Source organism: Cynocephalus volans, chromosome 11 (assembly GCF_027409185.1).
Source record: "Cynocephalus volans isolate mCynVol1 chromosome 11, mCynVol1.pri, whole genome shotgun sequence".
Taxonomy (NCBI): Eukaryota; Metazoa; Chordata; class Mammalia; order Dermoptera; family Cynocephalidae; genus Cynocephalus; species Cynocephalus volans.
The window spans coordinates 64,288,759-64,312,935 of NC_084470.1; the positions used below are offsets into that span (position 1 = coordinate 64,288,759).

The 24,177-nt window shown below is 42.6% G+C and overlaps 1 protein-coding gene across 2 annotated transcripts in view; it reads left to right on the plus strand.

Moving 5' to 3' along the window:
- The window catches only part of CACNA2D3 (calcium voltage-gated channel auxiliary subunit alpha2delta 3), an 828,419-nt gene that overhangs the window by 518,456 nt on the left and 285,786 nt on the right, over positions 1-24,177 (plus strand). For both annotated transcript variants that reach the window (XM_063114014.1, XM_063114015.1), the window contains exons 12-13: positions 6,087-6,165; positions 17,090-17,223. In XM_063114014.1, coding sequence (XP_062970084.1) covers positions 6,087-6,165; positions 17,090-17,223 — 213 coding nt within the window. The remainder of the gene's footprint in view (positions 1-6,086; positions 6,166-17,089; positions 17,224-24,177) is intronic.

Genomic DNA, 24,177 nt, shown 5'->3' on the forward strand with positions numbered 1-24,177 from the left:
ACAGACTAAGAACATATTCAGTAGAATCAAATTGACTTTAAAACATACAGACATCAGGAGTCCTCCTTCTGAAGCTGAACTCATTCATCATTTTGAGAAATGCTGGAGGTATTTGGGGCAATAATTAAGTTGGGTAGTGAGTCCAAAGGGACATGAGCAAGTGAGAAGACCTGAAGGTGATTCCACAGCACTAATGCTGAGGATCCACTTAGCTCATTTTAAATTTAGAAACCATGAGTGCGGGCACCCGTAGGTACTAGACAATTCTTGCAGCAAATGTCATTTACACATATAATCCATATAAATTGCATGTTTTAAAGGGTGGGGATAATAAATCCATAGTTAAATGTTATTTTAAAATGAAAGATTGACTTCTTATTTCTATAAAAGTATAGACTGTGTATTTCAATGCTCCTTAGTGCTCTGTCCCCAGCCCTTTCCTCTGCATCTGTGAGCAAGAGTGGGATTATTTCAATTTCAAGGAGTAATGCTTCATGTGTGAATACACAGCTCAGTAGCTACAGACAACGGGATACAGATCTGTCCTTTCTTGAGGAGAGAAGAAAGTGTGGTTGGCTGGTCCTGTTTGCCGAGTCTGGCTGGTGTCTGGTGTTCTTAGATTGACACAAGCTTCTTTAAAAATGTCATCTTGATCCAGCTTCTCTATTTTTTTTTTACCACCCACTGGACTGTAAACTCCTTGAAGTTTAGTCTTCATCCTTAGCTATCTGTAGAATTAGCTTTCTTAGAAATAGTTCCAATGATTTTTTAATTCCCAGACCCACTTCTCTTTGCTCAGGCCTCCTCTTCTTGGTTTTATTTTTTTAAGTGTTAGCCTTAGACCAACTGCATCAGCCCCACCATGGGTACTCTGAAAAAAGATCCCTGGGCCTACTTAATGGGAACATCTGGAGGGTGGCTGCTGGGACTTCATCTTTAACATGTGATTCAAGGCCCCTGGTGAGTTTAGGGCCCAAGAAAGTCTAAGTCAACTTTGACCTCCCTGGCCAGAACACTGTTGTCTCTTACCTGGACCATCTCTGTGGCCTCTTACTTTGTATCTCTGTTTCTACCCTTATCTCTCTGGGCTGGGGGTCCTGTGGCACCTGCCTGTTCTGGCATGGTTGACTTGAGGCGTGTGGACCCAGCAGCTCTCAGGTCTCTCTGAGTGGCAGAGACTGGCCTGGCTGGGGGTCCCGCTGTGGTTCTCAAAAGTGGCTGCAAATTGGAATCTCTGTGGGGAGATTAAAAGTTGGGCCCTGCTTCCAGAGGCTCTGATTGAATCGTTCTTGGATGGGACCTGGGCATTCAGAATTACAGGAACATCATAGGAAAATTGAATGGGCAGCCAGGTGGAGCACAACTGTCCATGGCCTATTCTTCCCACTGCAGCCAGAACGACCCTTTCACATTATGTGTCAGCTCATGTCAGGCTTCCCCTCAGTCCCTCCTGTGGCTTCTGTTCTTGCTGGGAATAAAGCCCACACTCTAACAGTGGCCTGCAGGGTTCATGTGATATGGCACCCATTGTCCCTCCAAGTTCATCCCCTGCAACCTCTTCTGGTGACTCCATCCACACTGGCCTGTCCAAAACCCTCAGGCATCCCTAACCCCAGGACTTTGTACCTTTTGTTCCCTTCACCTGGAACACTCTTCCCTAATAGCCATATGGCTTGTCCCCTATCCCCTGCCCCCATTTTGTCCAGATCTTTGCTCAAATATCACCATATCCAGAGGGTCTTCCCTTCCTCCCTTTCTAAATTAGCAGCCCCCATCACTCCCCATCACCTTACTCTGCTTTATTCTCTTCATCAGCATTGAATCCAACAAATAAGCATTCTACATGAATAAGCATTCTACCTGTTTCCCTCCCAAGAAAACGTACACTCGCTGAGGGCAGAGTTTGTTTTGTTTACCCATGGTACCCCTAGCACCAAGAATGGTCCCTGGTACATAGTAGGCACTCAGAAGTTACATATGACAGACAGGTGATGAACTGCTTTCCTTGGACTGTCTCTGCAGCACAGGACATTGTGAGATGTACAAGCAGAAGCAGCCTATTTTCTGGTTGTGCCATTGTCCCCTTGCAATTCTATGAACAGCCACTTATCTCCCTTTTTAATGGCTACAGAAAGGAGACAATTTGATTCATTATCTTTGCAAACTCACATTATCTATATTCACTAAATGTTGAGAGGAATGGTGCCCCTCCATGTTTGTGATGGGGATTGCGTCTACATGAATAAAAGGCATAATGTTTTTTAGAAAAACTGGATTGAGGTTTTGTTTGTTTCATTTGGGAAATTTTATACTAAGTAGATTAAAATAAGTGGCTTTGAACTTTGAAAGCCTATATCTTAACATTTTATTAAGCTTAATTTGGTTTGTAGAATATTTAAAGACCATCCAAATTTAAATGGGAGATCAAAATGAACTAATAGTTCGATGCAGACTTTCTTTACCCCTGATTTTGAGCTGTGTTCATGGAAGCAGTGCCTTCCAAGGCCAGTCTCTCTGGGGTGCTTTGGTGTATTCTGATGACTGCCCTGGCCCGCATGTGCCCTGGCTCCTTCCCATGGTTGTCTGTGCTGTGCACCTGGCTTTCAGGACCACCCAAGATCTGGCTCTGCTGATGCTCCTTGCCACATCCGAGAAGTAGCTGGGCTCAAGGCAGATCAGTGAACATTGTTTGGTGGTACTTCCTAGGGAAGAAAGCTTCCATTTTGCAAATAAAATCCATCAGGTTATACAAAATAATGGAATGAGCAGTTTGACTGTGTAACTCATAGAGGTTTTGCATTCAGTTAAATGAGCAGTAGAGTAAGGACACCCTCACTGGAATACGCAAGACCAGGACTTAATATCCACACATCATCCCTTTTTGTGTTTGATTTTCATGGATAAGTTTATTCTTCCTATATCCGTACAAAATTATTCAGGGAGTAGCAATGTCATTACTTTCTTCTCATTTAAAACAATCTTTAATTATTAAAGCAATACTTATTCATTTGTAAAATCATTCAAATGACACAAAATTTTATCGAGTAAAAAGTGGAAGTCCCCTTTTAGAAAAAACAGGATTCTGTGCTACACAATGTCTCACAACTTGCTTTTTTTCCCTTGCCAATTCATAATGGATGAGTATATAGCTGCGTGGTATCCCACTACTTGAATGTACCATGTAGCCAATTTGCTGTTGAGAGATACTTTGTATTTAACTGTTTTTGACCATTACAGGTAATGAAGGTGAACAGCCTTGTACTTTTATCATTGTGTATTTGTGAAAACAGACGTCCAAATCTGAATTACAGGACTTCCAGAACTCAGGCACTCTCCAATACTTCTAACACTTCCCGTCATCTTTGTTACCTGTTATTCCCCATTGGCATTTCATTTGTTATCCTGGCTATAAGATAAATGCCAAGAGGTAGAACTACTAGGTCAAAAAATTTACAAATATAAAATGCTATGGATATTGTTAAATTGCTCATCAAAATGTTTCATACTTTGAAGTAAAATCCCTTTTCTTCTGCGGTCAGTTGAAAGGTATTATTGTGAGAAATGCAGTGCGTGAACCCAGTATCATTTGATTATGCTTATTTTATAGGCAGACATGCAACAAATCATTTCCACTCAGATAAGGAAGTCAGTCCACTGGGAGCCAAGGACTGCACATAAATAGAAATATTGAACATGATTCTGACATTCTTTCCTAAGCAATAAAATAAAATACCAACCAACAGAACAAATATTATGCCTAAAAATCCCTTAGTGTAGTACCTGACTCAGGGGATAGTGTGAACTGTAGAAGCCGCAGTGCTGGTGATGGTAGGGGCAGTGTGGGTGGAGTAAGGGGTCATGGTGCTGGCTTTCGTTATTATGGTTATTGTTAGCATAATTATTCTTGAGCAATCATGTGTGGTCTGAAGTTTGGCACAGTACTACTGGTTTTCCAAGTAGGTTGCCATCTTTTAAATCAGGAATTGTAGAAGTTTTGCCAGTGATTCACAGCATTGTTCTGGAGTTTTAACTATGCCCCCGAGAAAGAACTCGATTTATATTAAGGCTCTTCATCTGGACAGCAGAGGAGGCTGGCACACACAGCTACCTTTACTCAAAAACAAATGGGTTGCTTTGCGTTGGGTCTTTGTCTACAAAGATAGACTCTTTGCTTCATTTCCTAAGAGCTATCTCTTATGTTTTCTTGCTTGGCTAAGAGCCCTAATGTTTTCCCTTTGAAGAGATTAAATTTGAAATTAAAGACAAAGATTTATGAAAAAAGCATGGGTCTGGTCTCAAGAGACTGGATTCCAGTCCTGGCTCCTGTGGGTGCTGGCTCTGGGCCTTGGAGCTGGTTGTGGCATTCTGTATTGACCAAACCAGCATCTCCAGGAGGTGGAAAGGAGGCCCCAGTGCTGTCCTTAGGTCTTGGAAGACCTCTCTCATGAGATCAAACCTTGGTGAAACTAAGCAAAACACTTTCCTTAGCTGGGCCTCAGTTTCTTCCTAAATCAGAAATCCTCAGCTAAATTATAACTGTTGCCAGGTAGGAAAAGTGAGCAAGGGAGGCAGTGCTGTGTAATGGGGTCAATGGGAGCCACCTTTGGCCGTAGGAGGCTGGATCTTTGCCTCCCCCACCCCCAAGAGAAGTCAGACTCTTCCAGTTTTAGGAAACATGTAACGTCCTTGCTCCGAAATGTAACTCTAGTGGGAATGGTGTGGGAAAGAGATAGGAGAGTGAAAAGAGGCAAAAGTCAGTCTGCCTGCGCATCACCCAGGAAGCCCCCTTGCAGGGGCTGTGATGAATGAAATGACTGCCTTGTCCCGCACAAACGAGGACAGACTGAGATTCCATAATAATAATGTGCATTTAAACATCTCTTTAAGTGGGAAATAAACCATCAGCTAACAACTAGCCTTCACAGATAACTTTCTGGGAGACTGGAGCTTTTTCTGGAGGAGTAAGTTTCACAATTAAAGCAAAATCTTCATGCTTGCAGTCAGCTATAAGCACTCATGTTGATCCATTCATGTACTGAGTTGTAACACTGCAAGTATTATGCTCCGTTGGGACACAGTCAGTTAAAGGAGGCATGTCCTTTTCTTCCCCTCCTCAAGTGGACAGCCTAGTGGGGGAGAGCCACCTCACAGACCTGCCCACACAAGGAGCGCCTGACCCACCAGTCCGGGGGAGTGGAGGGGACATTAGCAGGCAGAGCTTGGTGCCACCATGTCGACACTGATCTCCGTCTCAAAGAGGTGGCTAAAAGGCTGTCCTCAGTCTGCCCGAAGAGTTTTGTCTGGACTGTGTAGTGTTCACTCACATACTGTGTTAAACTTGAATTAAAGTGTTTTGACCCTTTCAATTTTTTATCTTTCTTCCACCTAACCCTGAAGTACTACTCTACCAGGTAGATGCATTTTGTTTCAGAAAGTTCTGGCCTCGTGAGAGGGAGTTCAGGAAGCAGTCGAAAAGGAGAGAGCCATGGTTTTATATGTGTTCTCTGCTCTTTGGGAGCCAAAAGCTTGGGAAGACTAGAGAGAGTCGCCCTTGGTCTGCTAGCCACAGGCTGTGCCTCTCATCCCAGTTAATTACCTCCTAAAATCACGCCCGACACCACAGATGGCAGGAGAGTGTCTGCAGCCTGTCCTCACCACTGGGGGGAAATGTTGAGGGTCTTTCGGTGGTGCTTTTATTCCCAAAAAGAGCACACACTCTGCGTTTCCTCTGTGAGTGAGGAAGATGGTTGGCTGTCTGGTCCAGGCCTGGATGATCCCTGTGCATATGTGTGGAACAAACCCAGGCCCATGATACCGCCAGTCTGCCATTTCAAGTTGTTCTCCTCTGTCGTGAGTTGCACACCGAAAAACAGCCACCACCAGTGCCATATGGTTTAAAAGATCAAAGGCCCCAGTTTTGAATATATTTCTAGCTGACTGTACTTCAGATGTCTTAAATATGTTCCTACAGATGGGAAGCACAGAGCATTAAAGAGGTAAACCACATGTGTGTGAGCCGTGCATGTGGGCTGCACAGGACGGTGAAAAGTGAAGACCATTCACCCACGTGTGTGTCTTCCTTTCAGGTTCGCATCTTCACGTACCTCATCGGACGAGAGGCTGCTTTTGCAGACAACCTCAAGTGGATGGCATGTGCCAACAAAGGTGGGTTTCCCCAGTGTACTTGGCTCTGAATAACTTCCCCTTGGATGTGCAGAATTAGGAATAGTCATGAGAAAGCAGAGTTCTGAGAGAAGGCTGTGAATTCTGAAATAAAGTCTGAGTGTTTTTACCTGATTATTGATAGACTTGTAACAGCTTTTCTCAAAGTATGTTTATGAATTTTGAGGGCCCAGTTAAGTGGAGTAGTTAAGCCTCTCCACTCTGCTACTTAGTGATTGAGTATAGTGACTTGGGAGCATTGCGATGGCAGAGACATTTACTGGACACCAAGTATCCATGTACTCTGTCACCGTTCTCAGCCCTCTTGCAGTTACGTGAGGCCTCAAGACTGGTTCTGGCCAATAGGCTGAGTGAAAGCAACCTGCGTCCTTTCTGGGCTATAGCATTTAAGAGCTGGTGTGCTGGTCCATACTCTCTTCTCCTGCTCTCATGAACTCTGAAACTACATGCTCCAGATGGAATAGTCAAGAGATGCTGCAGCCTGAGTCTCTGAGTGACCACATGGAGCATTTGCCTCTCACCCTGCCCCCACCATCTGCCAACCCACACTGGATACACAGTTTGCATGACAAATAAACCTTTGTTTATTTAAGCCACTGAGATTTCTGGTTTTAAATGCTCCCATAGCATAACTTTGCCTACATGACTAATTAAATTATTTAGCTTTAACTTGCTTCAATGTTACAACATTCAAAATAAGAGTGGTAATAATAGTTCTTCCTTTGATTCTTTTTTTAATTGGCAAATCAAAATTGTATATATTATGGTATATAACGTGATGTTTTGGTATATGTATACATTGTGCAATGGCTAAATCAAGCCAATTAACATATGTATTGCCTTACAGACTTTTCATTTATTTGTGACAACACTAAAAATCTACTCTCTTAGCAATTTTCGAAGATACAATGCATTGTTATTAACTATAGTCACCATGTTGTACTATAGACCTCCTAAACTTATTCCTCCTGTCTAACCGAAATTTTGTATTCAGTTCTTCCTTTGATTCTCATTAATGAAATGCTATATATTAGGCACCTACTTCAATGCAGGGACATAATAAGTGGTCAATAATTGTTAGCTTTTTTATATTCATAAGGTTAATTGATTATCAATCCTAGTTCGGGGATGGCACAGGAGGGAAGTAATGGTCTCTTAGGGCTTCTCTTCATTTTACACACAGCGAGAAGGTGAAGCATAGCAGGCAACAGGTGGGAGAGTCCAGACTCACTGAATTCAAACCCAGCCTCCACCGTCCACCACCTGTGTGCGAGATACCAGACCTACCTGAGTGGGTCTGAGTTACATCACCTGCAGACTGGTGGTAGTGACAATATCTGCCCCAAACAGATGCTGTCGGCATGGAATGAGACCATACAGATAAAGCTCGTGGCTCAGTGCTGGGTACATAAGTGTCCTAAATTATTCCATTGTGTTATATTGACCTGTGGACCTATCTTATCTCCCCTTTGAGGCGGCAGGCTTCACGAGAGCAGCCTTGGACTCAGTTTCATCGTGGATGCTCTGATAGCCCAGCCTCATATCTTACTCAGACTGGGAGCTTCTCTGATGTTTGAAAAATGGATAAATTGTCTATAAATACTGATAAAGAAAAATGTGTGCAGCAGTACAGCAAATTGGTAACAATGGTTTTAGGTGATCTGTTTTTATACTGATCTCCTAAGCCATCCTTCATAAAATTTCCAGTGTTTGGACTTCATTGGAGGAAAGAGGACTCGGTGAAGGGTTTGCAGGTCTCAGTTCCAGTTTTGGTAACTTAAGACGATGTTATTGTAGTTGCAAGCAACAAAGTTTCTCCCTGAAATTAAAAAAGAGTGTTTTGGAGAAAGAGAGGAGTGACTCAGAAGCCTCAGTGGGAAGGGAAGCTTGGGTCTCCTGAGGGACCTGGGAGATGTGTTTTTATTTTTGTTTGTTTCCTTCCTGGTTTCTTTCTAATGTTCATGGCATTCTTCTTCTCTGTAGATAGACCTTCACTATTATGACAAGTGCACAATTGGAGATGGCCACCCCATATAGCATATACCTATCCATCCGCACAACACATACTGTTGACGAGGCATGATATTGCAAAGGAGAACTTATGTGTTCTCCACTTGACGGTGACCAGCAAATCTAAATTCTGATTTCAAGTTCCCTTCCCCCCTTCTCCCCAATTACGACGTCCAGCGTGGGCCAGTTCTCTCCTCTTGCTGAACTGTGCATGGGCAGGGGTAAAGCCTACAGAGAAAAGTATGTGCTCTGCGAGGGCTCAGTACTGTGGGTGGGGGGTGTGGGAAGTTCTCTGGGAGGAGGTGCCTAGCCAGGTGATAAACCTGTGTGCATCTTTCCCTTCGCTTGGCATCGTCTCTATCTGCTTCTATTTGGAACAGTCTTGTAAGCAAGTCTCGATTTCCTCATCTAAAAAATGAAGGGCTGCATGGATAGTTTTTAACATTTCCTCGAAACTCTAAAATAACACATTCTACAAGTATTTTAGTGTGTTGGGTGGCTTGCCTCACTAAAAGGTATCAGTAATTCTGCTTGTCTCTGCTTGTCAGTAATTGTGTTTGGCTTCATTTCAGGGGGAAATATAGGAGGAACAAAGGCTCAGGAGAGGGATGCTGAGTAGATCCCAGATTTCCTCTGAGTGAAGAGGCTGTTCTTGAAATAAGTCTTGGAACTTTGTTGGCATTTGAAAACCATGAGTGAGCTACGCTTTTCCCATTTTTCCTTCATTCTGTGGTCTTGTAAAAAAAAGTTCCTTTCTGTTTCTTAATTTAAAAAAATTTTTCTGTTATTCCTGCCACATCGGATTACAATTCCTCCCATCAGATAGTATGCATTTAGTTATGGGTTATTGTTTTTACCACTGTCTGTGTCCAGCTGATGAAAATTACTCAAATTGAAGTCTTGTCTTAATCAACTAATATTACACCATAATTTAGTTTTAGTTATTGTTTATAGGAATCTTTGAAGCATCTTTTTGAAGACAATTTAGTCAACTCAGAGTATTTCAGGGCCTGGCTATAGAATGTAGCCCTTAAGATTTCTAAGTTCTGAGCACTGCAACTTGGAAAATCCAGGGAGGTAATAGTAGCTGCTTAGCTGGATGGGTTGTTGGATTCCACAATGATTCCCTTTCTCTTCCTGTCCAAATCCAGTTATTTCCTTCCCTACCAGAGTCAGCCCCTCTCAACAGTTCCACCTTCCTCCCTCTGCTTCTCTTGTTAAGGGCCTTGGGAATGAAATGTCATTGTTTATCACTCTTCAAAGTAGCAGTTGCCATCAAAATGTTAGGTTCTAGTCATCTGCGCCCATGTAAACATTGGCTTCACGTTGCATCAGTTATGGGGTTTTAGACCACGTAACATCAGTGAGCAAATATTCTTCTATGGTCATTAATTAAATCATTGTTTATAGTCTCAGATTGTTATAGTACAGAGGCAGCATAACATTTTTCATCTCAAGTGACATGAGGTCCAGAGGGACTCCCGCCCCCCCCTTACATATTTTTGCCCTGACTCAGCCAAGTTCTTCACTGAAATGAAGCGTTAGCATTCAGGGACCAGAGCAGAGCCAGGGAGAGCCCAAGGAGAAGCCTGTTGGCTGACTGACCAAGCCTGACCGCAGAGTGGCCCTGGGAAGGAGCGAGAATTGTTAGGGCCATCACATCCGTCCCAAGGTCACCAGTCAAAAGCTGCTTCTTCCTTGGAAGTCTGGTAGCCATGGAGACAGCTCTTAGCCAGCAGACCTCAGATGCTTTCCCCTGGAAATGGATGTCGGGGGACATTCATACCCCTGGCAGGAGTTCTCTGCCTCCTCCAATCTACTAGCAACATCCAGAGAAGCCTGGAGCTCATTGGGTTGTTTCATTTTACGCATAAGTAGGCCCTACCTTGAGGGAACCAGCCCTAATCGGGCAAAGCAGCAAGCCGTTTTAAATACATTAAAACAATTGTTGCCACTATAGAGTGGCTTGTGGAATTTAAAGTTCTGCGTTGAAACTGTTGCATAAACAAGTGAACTGAGAAAACAGAAAAGAGGGGCTGACCAGATATTCCATAAAGCTGTGATGACCTTCTCTAACATTCAGTGTGCCAAGATTTTACATAAGCACTGGCTGATTCTCCTTCAAAAATCAGGTTAATGGAGTGTTCTCCAGCTTTGCAAATAAAGAAGGGGCTCTGTGTCTGGGTTCTCAACCAATCAGTCATCGTTAGGGCCAGTGGAAATGCTACATGCCTCTCTTGGTTGTCTGCTTAGCCTGTCCCTTTTTGATGGGTTAAAGGTCATTCTCTCCTTATTTAAAAGAGAACTGGTGGTCTAAGCCCACCTTGGAAGTCCAGGCCCCCAATCATTTTCCAGTAAAAAACACTTAACCTTGCTATACCTTTCCATGTGTTGTGTTTCCCAAAAGACAACTTCAAATTTAATAATCTCATATTATTATGAGATTAATGGGTGTGGGTGGGGTAGAAGAAGTGAACACTTTTTGCTCTTTCAGGGCAGGTGGAGGAAGGCAAAAACGGCCATTATTCAGGTACATTTGCAGAGTTCCTTGTGCACGTTCCTTAAAACATGAAAATTCAGATGGTGGAAAAGATGAAGATGTTGCTGTCAACAGTGATGAAGGTTCACAGACTGTTTACTAAGTGCCAGGCCAGTGCAAAGTACTTTTGTATACTATCTCTTTTGACTCTCAAAAGTTCTATGAGGTGCATGTTATAATTACCTTTATTTACAGAGAAGGAAACTGAGGCTAAGAGGGACAGAATCTTGCTCCAGGTCACCAGCTAGCAGGTGGCAAGGTTAGGATTCAGGCCCCAGCCTGAACTCCCCAGGATGGGAGGCTACCTGTCTTGGCAGAGAAGAAAGTTGTGATTTCCAGAGGACTCTTACGTGTCTCCCATAATTTGAGATAATTTAGAAAAGAAAACTAGAGGGTGAGAAAGGACTTTAACATGCCATAGCCAATGAAGACGAACTGGGATTAATACCCAGCCCATGTCCTCTGGAAATGGTACTGCCTCAGCTTGCATAGCTGTGTGGTTCATTTCCTGATGTTCTACAATTGGGGATGTTAAGGCTGTAAGAGAAGACGAGGCCAGCTGGGGCCGTGGCTGGGGCATGGCTGGACACAGTCACTGAACTGTAGGAACAAGCCAGCATTCCTAGCTCTCAGCATGTACCTTAGATTACTTTCCTTTTATTTTATTTTGAACATGGAATTAGAAATTAAAGTGTAATAGTATTCACAATGTAAAAGGCTCATGCCTAAATTTGAGGCTCAGCTGGTTCTGACAGCTTCACTCAGGAGTCCTGCTCTCCCACTGAGACCACCAGGCTCCTGCTCTCAGCACTCTCCCCCTGGTTGTCTTCCCAGCTCCGTGGACATGTGGTCTTCGGCTCTTTGGTCCCCAGAGGGCTCTTGATTGTTTTTTGTGAAGGTCAGAGACAACATGGAGGTAGAATAGAAAGCTGTTTATAAATTATACTTTTTCTACAGAAATAAGTGCTTTTTCAATAGTGTGTGATGTTGGCAGGGAGGAGGAAGATGAAACAATATTGGGAGAGTCTTCCAAGAACACATCCTTCTGTAGGGAATGCAAACCAGTCAAGTCACATTGTCAACTTTACCACCTGCTTGAATCCCATTTGCACCTCGGTGCCCTGGGAAGACTGAAATCCAGGCACTGGCTCTCTGAATTTTGGCCTGCCTTACTGTAGGAGGGGAAGAGTCTTTGGGAAGATTCAAAGGCAGCTGTACCCATCACCCCAGGGGTAGAAAGAGGTCTTCACCATGTGAGGTAGACAGCCCTCTCCACCCACTGAGGACAGACCCCAGGAGCCTGTAGGTGGTGTCATTGCAAAGCTGTATCGAGTGATGTGCTGATGGAGCATCTCACATCAAGGCAGCTTTGAGACAAAGGACTCAAGAAATAACAAAGTGAACGAGGTAAAATCTCAGGAGTTCAAAGCATCAGGCTGCATATGGTTTATCACACTGAGTCGTTGTAACCCTGAGTTCACAGAAGGAGCTCTGCAAGGGAATAAGGTAAATAAATTGATGTTATGTAGAAAAATGAGCAGACCATTTGTAATAGGTGGCTAATTTCAGCATTAATTACTCCTTGGTAATTACCGAATGATTGCTGATTCTGTTTTTGTACATGATATATGAAGTCCAAAAAGTTACATTAAAGAAGAGAATAAACATTCAAGAGCTAGAATTTAACAGAAAAAAAAAAAAAAAAAAAAGGAGGGAACGTGGCCAGCTTGGAGAATACAGAGAGTACAGAGGGGAGCAAGGGAAGCGTCTGTAACTACAGCCGAAGATCCCAGCCCGTAGTGACTTCCTATTATCCATCATTTGTTAACTAAATCCATACACTGGTGAACGAAAACTTATATGAAAACATTCGAAAACAAAGCAAGACTCTTTCAGAAAAGTTTTAAATTTTAATAGGTTGGGATCAAATTTGCGTGAGCTTAGCACGTATGCCATTAGTGTTATTTTTATAATTTCAGTTTTTCTTACCTTTTATACATCTGCATTCCTGGTCTACATAGTGAAGTGTAGGTTGGAACTGCATCCTGGGTTTTGAGTAGACCTTTGGTGCTAATTATCACAGATTGCCAGGAACGACAGAGGGCAATCCCATATTTCCACATCCCCACCCTCACCTTTTTCAGCTGTAATGCACAGATAGCCCATCAGAGGTGTGCTCCTGAAGGAGCAGAGCTGAGCAGCTGGCCTGTCCTTCCCCATCATGGCAGAGGCAGTGTCTTCAGCGGTTGAGAGAAAACTCTTTGGAATTGAATGAACCTGGATTTGAATTGCCCCAGAATAAATCGCTGACTCTCTGAGCTTCTGTTTCCTCCCCTGTACAATGTGCGCGCAGTTGAGCTGTCATGACACTCAAGTGCAAAAAGGCAAGGTGAATCCCAGGAGACCTCAGGAATGTTCCTGTATTACTAATGGCTCCCGCACGGTGAGCTCCCCATTCTGGGAATGCCGCTCCCAACAAAATGGGCACCAGCTTTTTGTAACATCCTACAGAGCTAATATTCCAGTGAAAGAGAACACAGTAAACAGGCATGTCAGAATCCAGTGTTGGATGAGTCTTCCAAAGAAGCTGAAGCAGGGCGAAGTACAAGAGAGTGGGTTCAGACAGGATGGCCTCTCTGAGCTGAAGCCTGAAGGACAAAAAGGAGCCATCCATGGATAACCTGGGTAAAGGGTGTTCCAGGCAGAGGGTGCAGCAAGTGCAAAGGCCCTAAGGCAGTAAATGAGCTTGGCACGTGAGAGGGGGAGAAAGAAGGCCAGTGAGCTGAGACACTGAGTGGGGGGAAAGGGACAGAATGAGGTCACCCAGGGAGGCGGGGGCCAATTGAGGAAGGGTCTTGAAGGTCAGGGTGTATTAGTTTGTTTCTGTTGCTTATAACAAAATACCTAGAGCTGGATAACTTGCAAAGAAAACAAAATTTATTGCTTACAGTTTTGGAGGCTGGAAAGTCCAAAGTGCAGGGAACATTTATGGTGAGGGTGTTCTTTGGTGGTGATTTCAGTGATGCAGGGTCTCATATGGCAGACGGCAGAGCACAGAGAGAGAGAAACTCTCACGTGCTCTCCTTTTAAAGCTCTTGGAACCACACCCATGACCACCATTATTAATCCATTCATTAGGCATGGTCCTCAGAATCTAATCACCTGTTCAAGGCCCCACCTTTTAATTACAATAATAGGATTTTTCACCCTCAACAGTTACAGTGGAAGCTTCAGTGAGTTTGGAGGACATTCGGTCCATTGCACAGGACAACGCATTAGACATTTGGATTTTATTCTAGTTCTAAATAGAAGCTATTGTAGGAATTTTCCCAGAGAGGTGATGATCTCTGCTCTTTACTCTTAGACCACCTCTGACCATTGCAAGGTGCCTAGAAAAGGAAGAGAGGGATTTGTGGGAGACGATGGAGCCTTGGGGTAAGCTGGAGACAGTGGAGATGGGCAATGAGTTCCAGATTTGTTTTAGACATAGAGCCAGAAGATCATGCTGGTGGATTAGGTGTGGGGCGGGGTGAGGAAATGATGGATGTCAAGGATAATTCTTCTGTTTTTGGCATAACTGGACAGTGATGCCATTTGTTGAGAGGGGGAAGACCAATCAGGAAGGAAAGGACACGGGGAGGGAAATCAGGAGTGGGCTTTGGATGAGTTCAGTCTGAGAATCCTGATAGTCATCCCTTTGGGGGTGTCAGATACGCAGTTGGCTATGGGGCTGTAGCTCTGGAAAGAAGTCAGCTTTTTGTAACTTTTCAGAACTTTGGTTATGATAAACAAGACAAAGTGAGGATGATTTCTCAGCTCAATCCCCTTCCAAATGTGTGGTGGTTTTCCTTGCCATTTCCTCTCTATGCTAATGACCTGTCTCTCCATCCTCCTGCTTCTATTCATCTCCTTTCTTCTCTTGACCCTGTTTTGGAAAACCCAAATCAGAGTTTTACTGTTGGCTTTGAGGATTAGATGTGAAAATACAGAAAGCCAAGGAAAACTCCTTAGAGATGTCGTCAAGTGTCCCTTGGCACTGGAGTCCAAACATAGGATTTGTCCAGTGCTGGGAAATACTCATCCATGTCCCCTAAAGGTCCAAAACCGGCAAACCGTCTCCTCCTCTTACCAACATACTAACACCCCCCTTAGCTCATCCTCTGTGCCAAGCCCAAGGTTAGCCTACTAAAGAAGAAATGAAATATTTTCTTTCTCATTCAAGCACAGACTTCAGCCACTGTGCATGGAGACATGATAAGTATGGGTGGGGCATATCCCCATCCTCTAGAAATCCTCTTTAAAACCTGTCTTTCCCACCATGCTTCTAGAGGGACCACTTGGGAGCCTTGTGAGAGCAGTATCCCAAATAGGTCTCCCTATTGTGATGCCTGACCTCTGAGGGGTGCATGTATGCCCTGCTCCTGAGTCTTAAGCTACAATAGGTACTCACAACCTATTCTTTTGGGGCCCTGTTTCCTCTGGAATGGGTGAAGCTGGGGCCCTGGCCAGGAGGGTGGGGCAGGCAGGAGTGACAACGCATGTTAATTAGCACTGTGAAGAGCTGTCATCAAGAACCCAGAAGCCACATGGTCTCAACCTGGTTTGGGGTTGGCACACCAAATTCAAACCAGCTGACCTTTGTTTGGAAATACTCTGGGAGGGTCCCGATCCTTTCTGGACAACAGAAGGGCTGGTGTTTCCTTACTCTGAGCCCTTTTTTAGACACTGAGAGACTATAAATGCTGTAGCAAGTACTGCGATGGATCTGACTTCAGAGGCACACATACCGTCTCTGATTTGTTTGCTGGTAGGAGCTGGTATGAGCTTAGGGTCTTTATTTAGAGGCATGGGAAGGAAACACGAATCTGTGTTCATACAGTGTCCCCCTATTTAAAATCCTTCTATGATTATCTGCCTTTAGGATAAAGTCTATACTCTTTCCCAAGTTCTGATGTGACAGTTTCGTTGCTCATCTCTCTGATCTTATACCACCCTGTCTCCCACAATGCTTAACTCCTGCCATTCTGAGCTATTTTCAGTTCCTAGAAGGGATCTGATTGTCTTTGATCTTGGGCCTTTACTTACACTTCTTTATTTGTTGGACACACTCTTTAATCTCTCTTCCTCTAGCTAATTGGTCCTCATTCTTCGGGTTTCAGCTGCACTGACCCTTGCCCAGGGTATCCAAGTTTGATTGGCTGTCCCTGCTCTGTGCTTTAGCTTAATATTGATTGTACTATTCTGAGATTTGTCTGTTTAATTCAGGTCTGCCAGGCTCCTGGAGGGGAGGAGTCTTGCTCAATTGTTAATCCTTGCTCCTCCAGTTCTAGGCATCAACGAAGCCTTCCATAAATGCCTGAATGAAGGGCATCCTCCCAGGTATCCGGCCCTGTGTCAGTCCACCCTATTCCCTTCTAACATCTCCTAACCTACAGTAAAGCCAGCAGGACCCCAAGCTGAAGAGAAACATAGCAGTGCCCTGAAACTCAAGACCAAAGTGATATCCCCATCCACAAGACAATAGCATGTTGAGAACTTGTTCTGTTACTTAGAAACCATGTCTACTCAGCATATTCAAAAGGCAGGTCTGGTAACCACATCAGGGTTTGAGCTGGAATTTCAGCCTCAAACACACAAAGGGCAAATTCACATAGACGTAAAAGGCACAGATCAAGAGACTTGTAAGTCTGGGTTTACCTTCTGTATTTGCCACTTGCTTGTGAGAACATGGGCAAAACACATGTCCTCAGTCTGCTTCAGTCATCTTATCTTTAAAATGGGGACAGTAATCCCCACTTCATCATGTTGTCAAGAATAAATGTGACAGAACTTATCAAATATTGAGCAAATTTTGTGGCACTTAGTAAGAACTCAAGAATTAATTATAACCATTATTGTTATAATTATAAAAATGGAATAGCCTTTAATTTTTATGGTTTGTAGCTTTCTCCTTGGAAATAAACTCACTAAAGTGAAAAAAAAAAGGTTACAAAATGGCATGTTGAGAGGACTCCCATTTCTTCTGGGGAAGATAAGTGTGTGTGTGTATATATATATATATATATATATATATATATATATATATATATATAGTCTGGGAGGATATTTTTCAAAGGGAACTTCCTCTGGGAGGTGGGTTTATGGTTGATTTTAATTTTATTCCTTTTGCTTGACTATATTTTCTAACACGGACATATTACTCATGAAATGGGTGGTAGTGGAGAGGAGGTCTAGAGTCTAAAAAGGAAAAAAAGAAAGAAATAAGCTAGAGAGCAAGAAGGCATGGTATAGGCATGCTCCTAAATTACAGGTCTTTCTGTCTGTTACTAACCTGGGTCCTCCCTTGGGTTTTGGCAGGATTTTTCACCCAGATCTCCACCTTGGCTGATGTGCAGGAAAATGTAATGGAATACCTCCACGTGCTCAGCCGGCCCAAAGTCATTGACCAGGAGCATGATGTGGTGTGGACTGAAGCTTACATCGACAGCACCGTGAGTCCATGGGCCCCCTGGGAAGGAGGCTCATCCCGCAACGTGGGAGTTTTCCTGTGTTAACACCAGAACAGTATTGTATCACTCTTCCTCAATTATGGTGTTCAATGACATTTTCCTTGGTTGTATGTACACTTTGTGTTGGTCACCTTGACAAGCAAGGTTAATGAAAAATCATAATGCAGAGAATGTGACATGCACTTCTGGAAGGTGTCCGGTCAGCACAGAAAACTCACCTTTTGCTTATGTTTTCTCTAGTTCCTCCCCACCCCCCTTTCCACATGTGTTCAAATTCTGTCAGTGTAGCAAAGATTATAAACATGTTCTTAGATTCAGTCCTCGCCACGTGGGAGGTCCAGGTCTGGTGATGAATTCTGAGTCTCAGTTGGGAAAGTGACCAAAGCTCAGCTCTAATATGAATTGGAGCCACCGTGGAGGCTACGGTCACATTTTCTTTCCATGGACAAGTGAGAATATGCTTGAATGGTGGTTCTGTAGGCACTGGATTGTTGTTTGAACTGTGGCCATGGGCTCATTCTAGAGCTGAATTCCAGGCAGGAAACTCTGATGCTGAATTAGCTTAAAAGGCGGGGCTTCGCCAATCATCAAGTAATGGCTCAACGGCGCTGGGTTTCTTGTGTAATTTCACAGTGATTTTTCATAGTGATAATGAGCCTGATGGGAGTGGTGTTTTTCATTTATTGATTGTAAATGTTCTCACAGGGTCTCTCTCCCATCATTTTTTTTCGGGATTAGCATCCCATTAATCACTGTAACCCAGACACAACTGTCCTCGGGAGTGATCTCACTAGCTGTCATGGGCCGGCTTTTCTCTCCCAGTGCTCTCATTCCTGCTGTGTTTCTGGCAGCTTCAGGCAAATGCAGGGCAAGAACAGCACATGGGAACCCATTTTGGGGGGCATCGTGTCACAGGCCAGGCCACAACAGCTTGCTCCTGCCTCAGCCTTAAAGTACACAGGGGGACATAGAAATATGAATGTATCTCCTGGTCACAAAGGGATACTCCTTTCCAGGAAAAGTCATCTAGAATAATGACGGATATGGAGTTGAAAAACCCTCTCTGATTGCAGGGAAGACCCTGAGCTTTTATTGGTTTTACAGTCTGACCCCAGTTTGGTTTTGATTCATGGAAACAAAATAACTCAGCTGCCCTGTTTACATTGGCACTGCATTAACAATAATAGCAGTAGCAGCAATGGTGTTAGCTTCATCCCCACTTCTTACATGTGGTTGAGGAAGGTAGGAAAAACAGGAGCGATGAGGAGTAATGTGGCTAGCCGGTATTGAGGTGACCAAGTCATCCAGTGGTTTTGTGTACAACCCTTACATAGTCAGAGTGATCACCCATTTTATTTGTTTCATCAATATGAAAAATATAAGACAGAGACTCTATAATTAAGACATTATGGTACTAGCCCCTGGATACACAGAGATCAGAAGAACAGAAGGTCCAAACACAGATCCAAGTATATATGGGGATTTAGTATATGACAAAGGTGGCATCTCTGATCGGTGGGGCTAGGATAGACGTTGGAATAACTGCTTTTGTGAAAACTAGATAGCCATTTAGGAAAAAATAAAATTAGTTCTAGTCTTCACATCATACCCAAGAAAGAAATACAATTGGATCAGAGATCTAAACTGTAAAAAATGAAACCAAACAAGCACTAGAAAAAAAACCTGAGTGAATTCCTCTATGACCTGGATTTAAGGAAAGGCTTTCAAACAATAACCGCAGCATCCAGAGGCAATAAAGAGAAAGATTAAGTTTGACCACTTAAAATGATAACAAAACAAACCACAAAAACAACTTTTGCATGTCAAAAAACACAATAAGCAAAGTCAAAAGGTAAATGATAAAATGGGAGAAAATATTTGCAACATATAGTACATAAAGAATTAATAATCCTAATATATAAAGAACTTTCAAAAATTGAGGGAAAACCCCAAAATTCCTATAGAAAAAATGAATAAAACACATGATCAGACAATTCACAAAAAATAATGAAAATGTTTTTTATTCATATGGAAAGATGTACAACTTCACTCGTGATAAAATTGCAAATTAAACTAGAGCAAAATACCATTTTTCACCCATCAGTGGTAAAAATTAGAAGTGTAATCATACACTCTGTTGGTGAGGCTGTGGGAAAAGGGACAGACACTCTCATATATGAATATTGCTTACAGGAATGCAAAATAGAGCGATCCCTACGAAGGGGAATTTGCATTTACCCTTTCACCCAGCAATTACACTTCCAGGTATTAACCTTGAGGATGAGCCTCTAACAATATAAAACTATATATGCACATGTTTGTTTATTGCAGAATTGCTTATGATTTCAAAATATTAGAGTTCTCTAGATGCTCAAACATAAGAGATTGTTCGGATAAGCTATGGTATATACTCATACTCTAATGGAGTCAATATTAAAAAACAAGAATGAGGATGATATCTACTGGTTGATATGGAATGATTGTCAGGATATACTTGCGAATAAGTAAAATGAACAAAATGCAAGAATAGATATAGCATGCTATGTTTTGTGTAAGAAAGAAGAGTGAACAGGAAGATATATATATGTGTGTATCTGTTTTTTTTACAAAAAGAAATAGAATAAGTCAGAAGCAATAGAATTGGTGACGTATAAGATGCGGGTGGGAGTACAGGGGAGAAGGGATTGGGGAGGAAGTGACATCTCTGTCTATTCCTTTTTGCATACTTTTGACTTCTGAAAGCATGCTAATATTCTGTGTATTCAAAAATTAAGATTAAATCAGCAAGAATAGGAGAAAAACTAAAAGCGAATGCAAACAGAGCCAAGCAAATCCATCTAAATGTCAAATGAATGGCAAAATTACCCAGAAAGAAAGAAAAACAAAGAACTAACCTTTTGAACTAACCTTTGATATAGTAGTAATATACAATAGTAAATTTTGAACACAATAAAAGGGTACTTCAAAAAGTTCATGGAAAGATTTATATTGTCTTTGAGTTCTATTTTTCCTTGAACCTTTTGAAGTACCCTTGTACTTCCACTATCTACCGTTAAATTGATGTAGGAAAAATAGAACTGCAGGTACATTTTAAACTCCTTTTGATGTTATTTGTAATAATATGGGCGCAGCAATTCCGAATCTATTTTGTGAAAATGTTGGGATTGAACAAATGTGTAAAACGAGTGAAGACAAGGCAGATATCTATGGGATTAGACTGGATCGAAAGTATCAGAATGAAATCCCAACTCTGTCCTTTGGAAGGGCCTAGAAGCAATGGCACCCAAGTAGCAATGAACCCATCCAGTACCCAGATCCTGGCTTCTTAAAACCACTCCCCCTAAAAGGAACCAGGGAAGAGAAATTGCTAATTCCAGGGCTGGGCAGGAAAGGAACCCCACCTCCACCCCCCCCAAAAAAAAGAAACCTGGAATATTTTGTGCCAGAAACTAAGGAAATGCTCAAAACAATAATGCAGTTATGTCAAAAGGACACAGGAATCAGTAGAAGGGGCTGTCATTGGTCAAATCTGGGACAGTTTGAGCCTCAAAATGAAGAATGACAGTATTGGATCATAACCTGTTGAATAAAACAGAAATCCACATGTCCTTACTGATAATAAATAGATAAGCAAATCTCAAACAGATGAATTAACATTTGATTTGGTAGTAATTAATACACAATATTAAAACCTACCTAAACACACATACATATGTTCATGTATATAGGGGCAGTTCAAAGAGCAGGAGAACCCATTGCTACTCATACTTTTCTACTAAAGAACTCTTGAGAGCAGAAGCAAGGTGGATAGATCTGGGAATGCAGTTGCAAAGGAAATGTCTCCGAAGTCTTATGCTTTATCTTAAACACTTAAGTGAAATTTACATTCTGTACCACAATCATCTTTGCTTACTTTTAAATAAAATAATGATTTAAGTGACTCAGTAGTGAGTAAAATTGGTATGCTGAAATGACGAGGCTCATTTATTCCACCCCTTCAAGAACCCTTTCAAGTACATAAAACTAAACCCCCACAATCTGGCTATCCCTGCAGTGATAGCTCAGCATTGTCACTGTGCTTTCCAAGCTTCTGTTGTTGTATCTTTGCAAATAGTCCTGATAATTAAATCCCCCGGTAGAATGTTCTGAGGAACTTTTGGGCCAATGAGGACATTGGGGATTCCGTCCTTCTCCTTACTAGGCCTGTTGGGTGAGGAGAAGGCAACTGTGCTCCAACAGGCACCTCTGACCAGAGAGCAGCAAGTCTCTTCAAACGTCTCATCTGGGCCTGGATTCTGCCAGGGCAAGGACAAAAACCCACTGTCATTTGTAAGAGGTCAAAATAGGACTCCCATGCTGAACTTATCTGTAGAATCTAAATTCTGAGATGAGCCCACCAACTTTGGAACCACCCAGAAGATGAAGAGGAGGTCTGCAATTTTGAGTTTATGACTATCCTGACACATCCAGGACAGCCCCAAGCCAGCATTTTCCTAATGTGACCCACTTGGCATTGGGACTGGTGATTGACCCCATTTTAATAACCTGATGTTCTAATGGGGTTGGTAGCTCTGGATTTTTTTTTTTTTTTTACATTTATACATATTATAGTCTACCTTAGTTTATTAGCTGAGGGTATTGAATTTAGAGTTAGAACAACTGCCTAGGTTTGAATTGCATGTCTATTCCGTACTAGCTCTGTGAACTTAAGCAAGTTACTTAGCCTCTTTGATGTTCTTTTCCTCATTTATAAAATGGGGATAAAACCTGCCTTCAGGGTTGACTCTAAGGATTAAATGTCTGTGCGTGGTGAGAAAGCCAATAAATACTACTGTCATCATTTCCCAACTTCAGGAGATCCAGTGTGAATGTATCTCCTTGGCTGCAGGAAGTTTTTTTAAAAAGTATTCTTTCTTTGAGCCGTTTCTCATATAGTAACTATGACATAGCTCACACCTTTTTGATGATAGAATTTGGTATCTAAGTGTGATGAGTACCTTGGAAGCACTGTTTGTCTACAGGTACACTTCAATTCTTTGGAATTCATTTTGCTATAATAACGTGTTGTGGGCCGAGCACTAATGTCTGAGGGTTGGTGCCTGGGGTCAGTGTCCCCAGGAAAGACTGGGGATGGTGCTGCACTAGCCGGGCAGATCTCCCCACATCCCTCCCGCAACCCTTCCAGCCTTACGGAGATGAACTCTAGCTGAATTGCCCAAGAAGAGGGAAACTTGTAGCAGCCCTCTTAACACACTGTCACTTAACTGTCTTACTGTCCTCTCTTTGTACCAGTTTGTGCTTTTGGCCCACAGCTCCCTGGATGTCTGGTCTGTACTTGAGTTGCAAGCTTACTAGAAGTCAGTTGTCTTCATTCCCAAACCTATTGATGCCAGTTGTAATTTTATCAAAATTGTATAAATTAATTAAATATTATTTAAACCAATGAATTGTAAGTGTAAAAAGAAAGTTGTCCCTTCTGTGAATATGTAAATGTATAGAAAGACTTTAAAAAAGAAAAGGCTTTAAAGGAAAGACTTTAAAGCAAGTTACTAAAAAAAATTTACTCCTGAGTTAAGTATGAGCAAAGCAATCATAAAACACTGGAGAGAAAAAGTCTTCCCTGCATTCAGAGGGAATTGATTCTTAATTTTTCTTTCTTGTCATAGGGTACTGTACCTTGAATTGTTTGTGTCATCCTAGGTCGATGTGGTAGATCTAGGGGTTAGCGTCTGCTTCCTGTCTTCCTGTCTCTTGGTAGCTTCCGGGAGCTATGTCCTCCATGTAGAAGGATCATCCCAGACACAGAAAAGAGGGCCACAAATTGGTGTGTGAGGAGTTGTGATCCCAGCTAGAACTAGCAACACACTCTTGGGATGGGCGGCAGCATCGCCTGGGCAGCTGTATTAATTCTCTATTTCTGTGTAACAAATCAGCACAAACTTAGCAGCACAAACAGCGCAAATGTATTATCTCCAGGTTCCCATGGGTCAAGAGTCTCACATAGGTTAGCCAATCATCAGCTCAGGGGCTCACAGGGCTGCAAAGAAGTGTAGGCTGCACTGCAGATCTCATCCGCAGCTCAGCTTCCTCTTACGAGTTCATGCAGGTTGTTGGCAGAATTCGGTTCCTTGCAGTTGTAGGGCTGAGATCCCTGTTTTCTTGCTTGCCATTGACTGGGGACTGCTCCCAGATCCCAGAGGCCATCACAGTGGCTCCTGTAGGCAGGGACACAATGCTGTTTGCTGTCGTCCAGCCAGCAAAAGAGTGTCTCTGATGCTTCACCTTCTCTCAAAGCCTTCTTCCCTTAGGTCAGGCCCACCCAGGATAATCTCTTTTAATTAACTCAGAATCAATGAATTAGTAATCACGGGAATGATATCCCATCTTACTCACACTCCAGGGGAGAGGGTTTTACAGGACATGTACTCGCGGAAGGCAGAAATTTGGGGGGCCATTTTAGAATCTTGCCTACCGAGCCACCTCTGTCCACGTGCTCTGGACTGCAAGGGAAAGATAAGGCCAGAAGGCAACGCAACCTACTTCATTCAGCGAAGTCTCGGTCAAGAGCAAATTTTAGGGCAGCCCTGTCCATTCTTCATCACAACATTTCTGCTTACCTCTGATGTTTCGAGGAGCCTGGTTTTCTTTGTTATATTGTAGTGTGAAAGTAGCTTTGATTCCATTAAGAATCAGAAGACCCGTGACCCTGCCGATTTATATTATTTCTACCAGATACTAAAGAAGTAGGTTTTTGTTGATTATCTAGTAAATTTGGGCACATGATCCCACATATTGGCTTAATACAGTCTTAAGTCTTCTTTCTCCTTAATTATCTGGATAAAAGGAATTCCTTGACTCATCAGTTATTATGGATGAAAACCCAGCAGCAACAAATAGAATTATATAATTGATTTGATACTTAAATGAGTAGCTTAA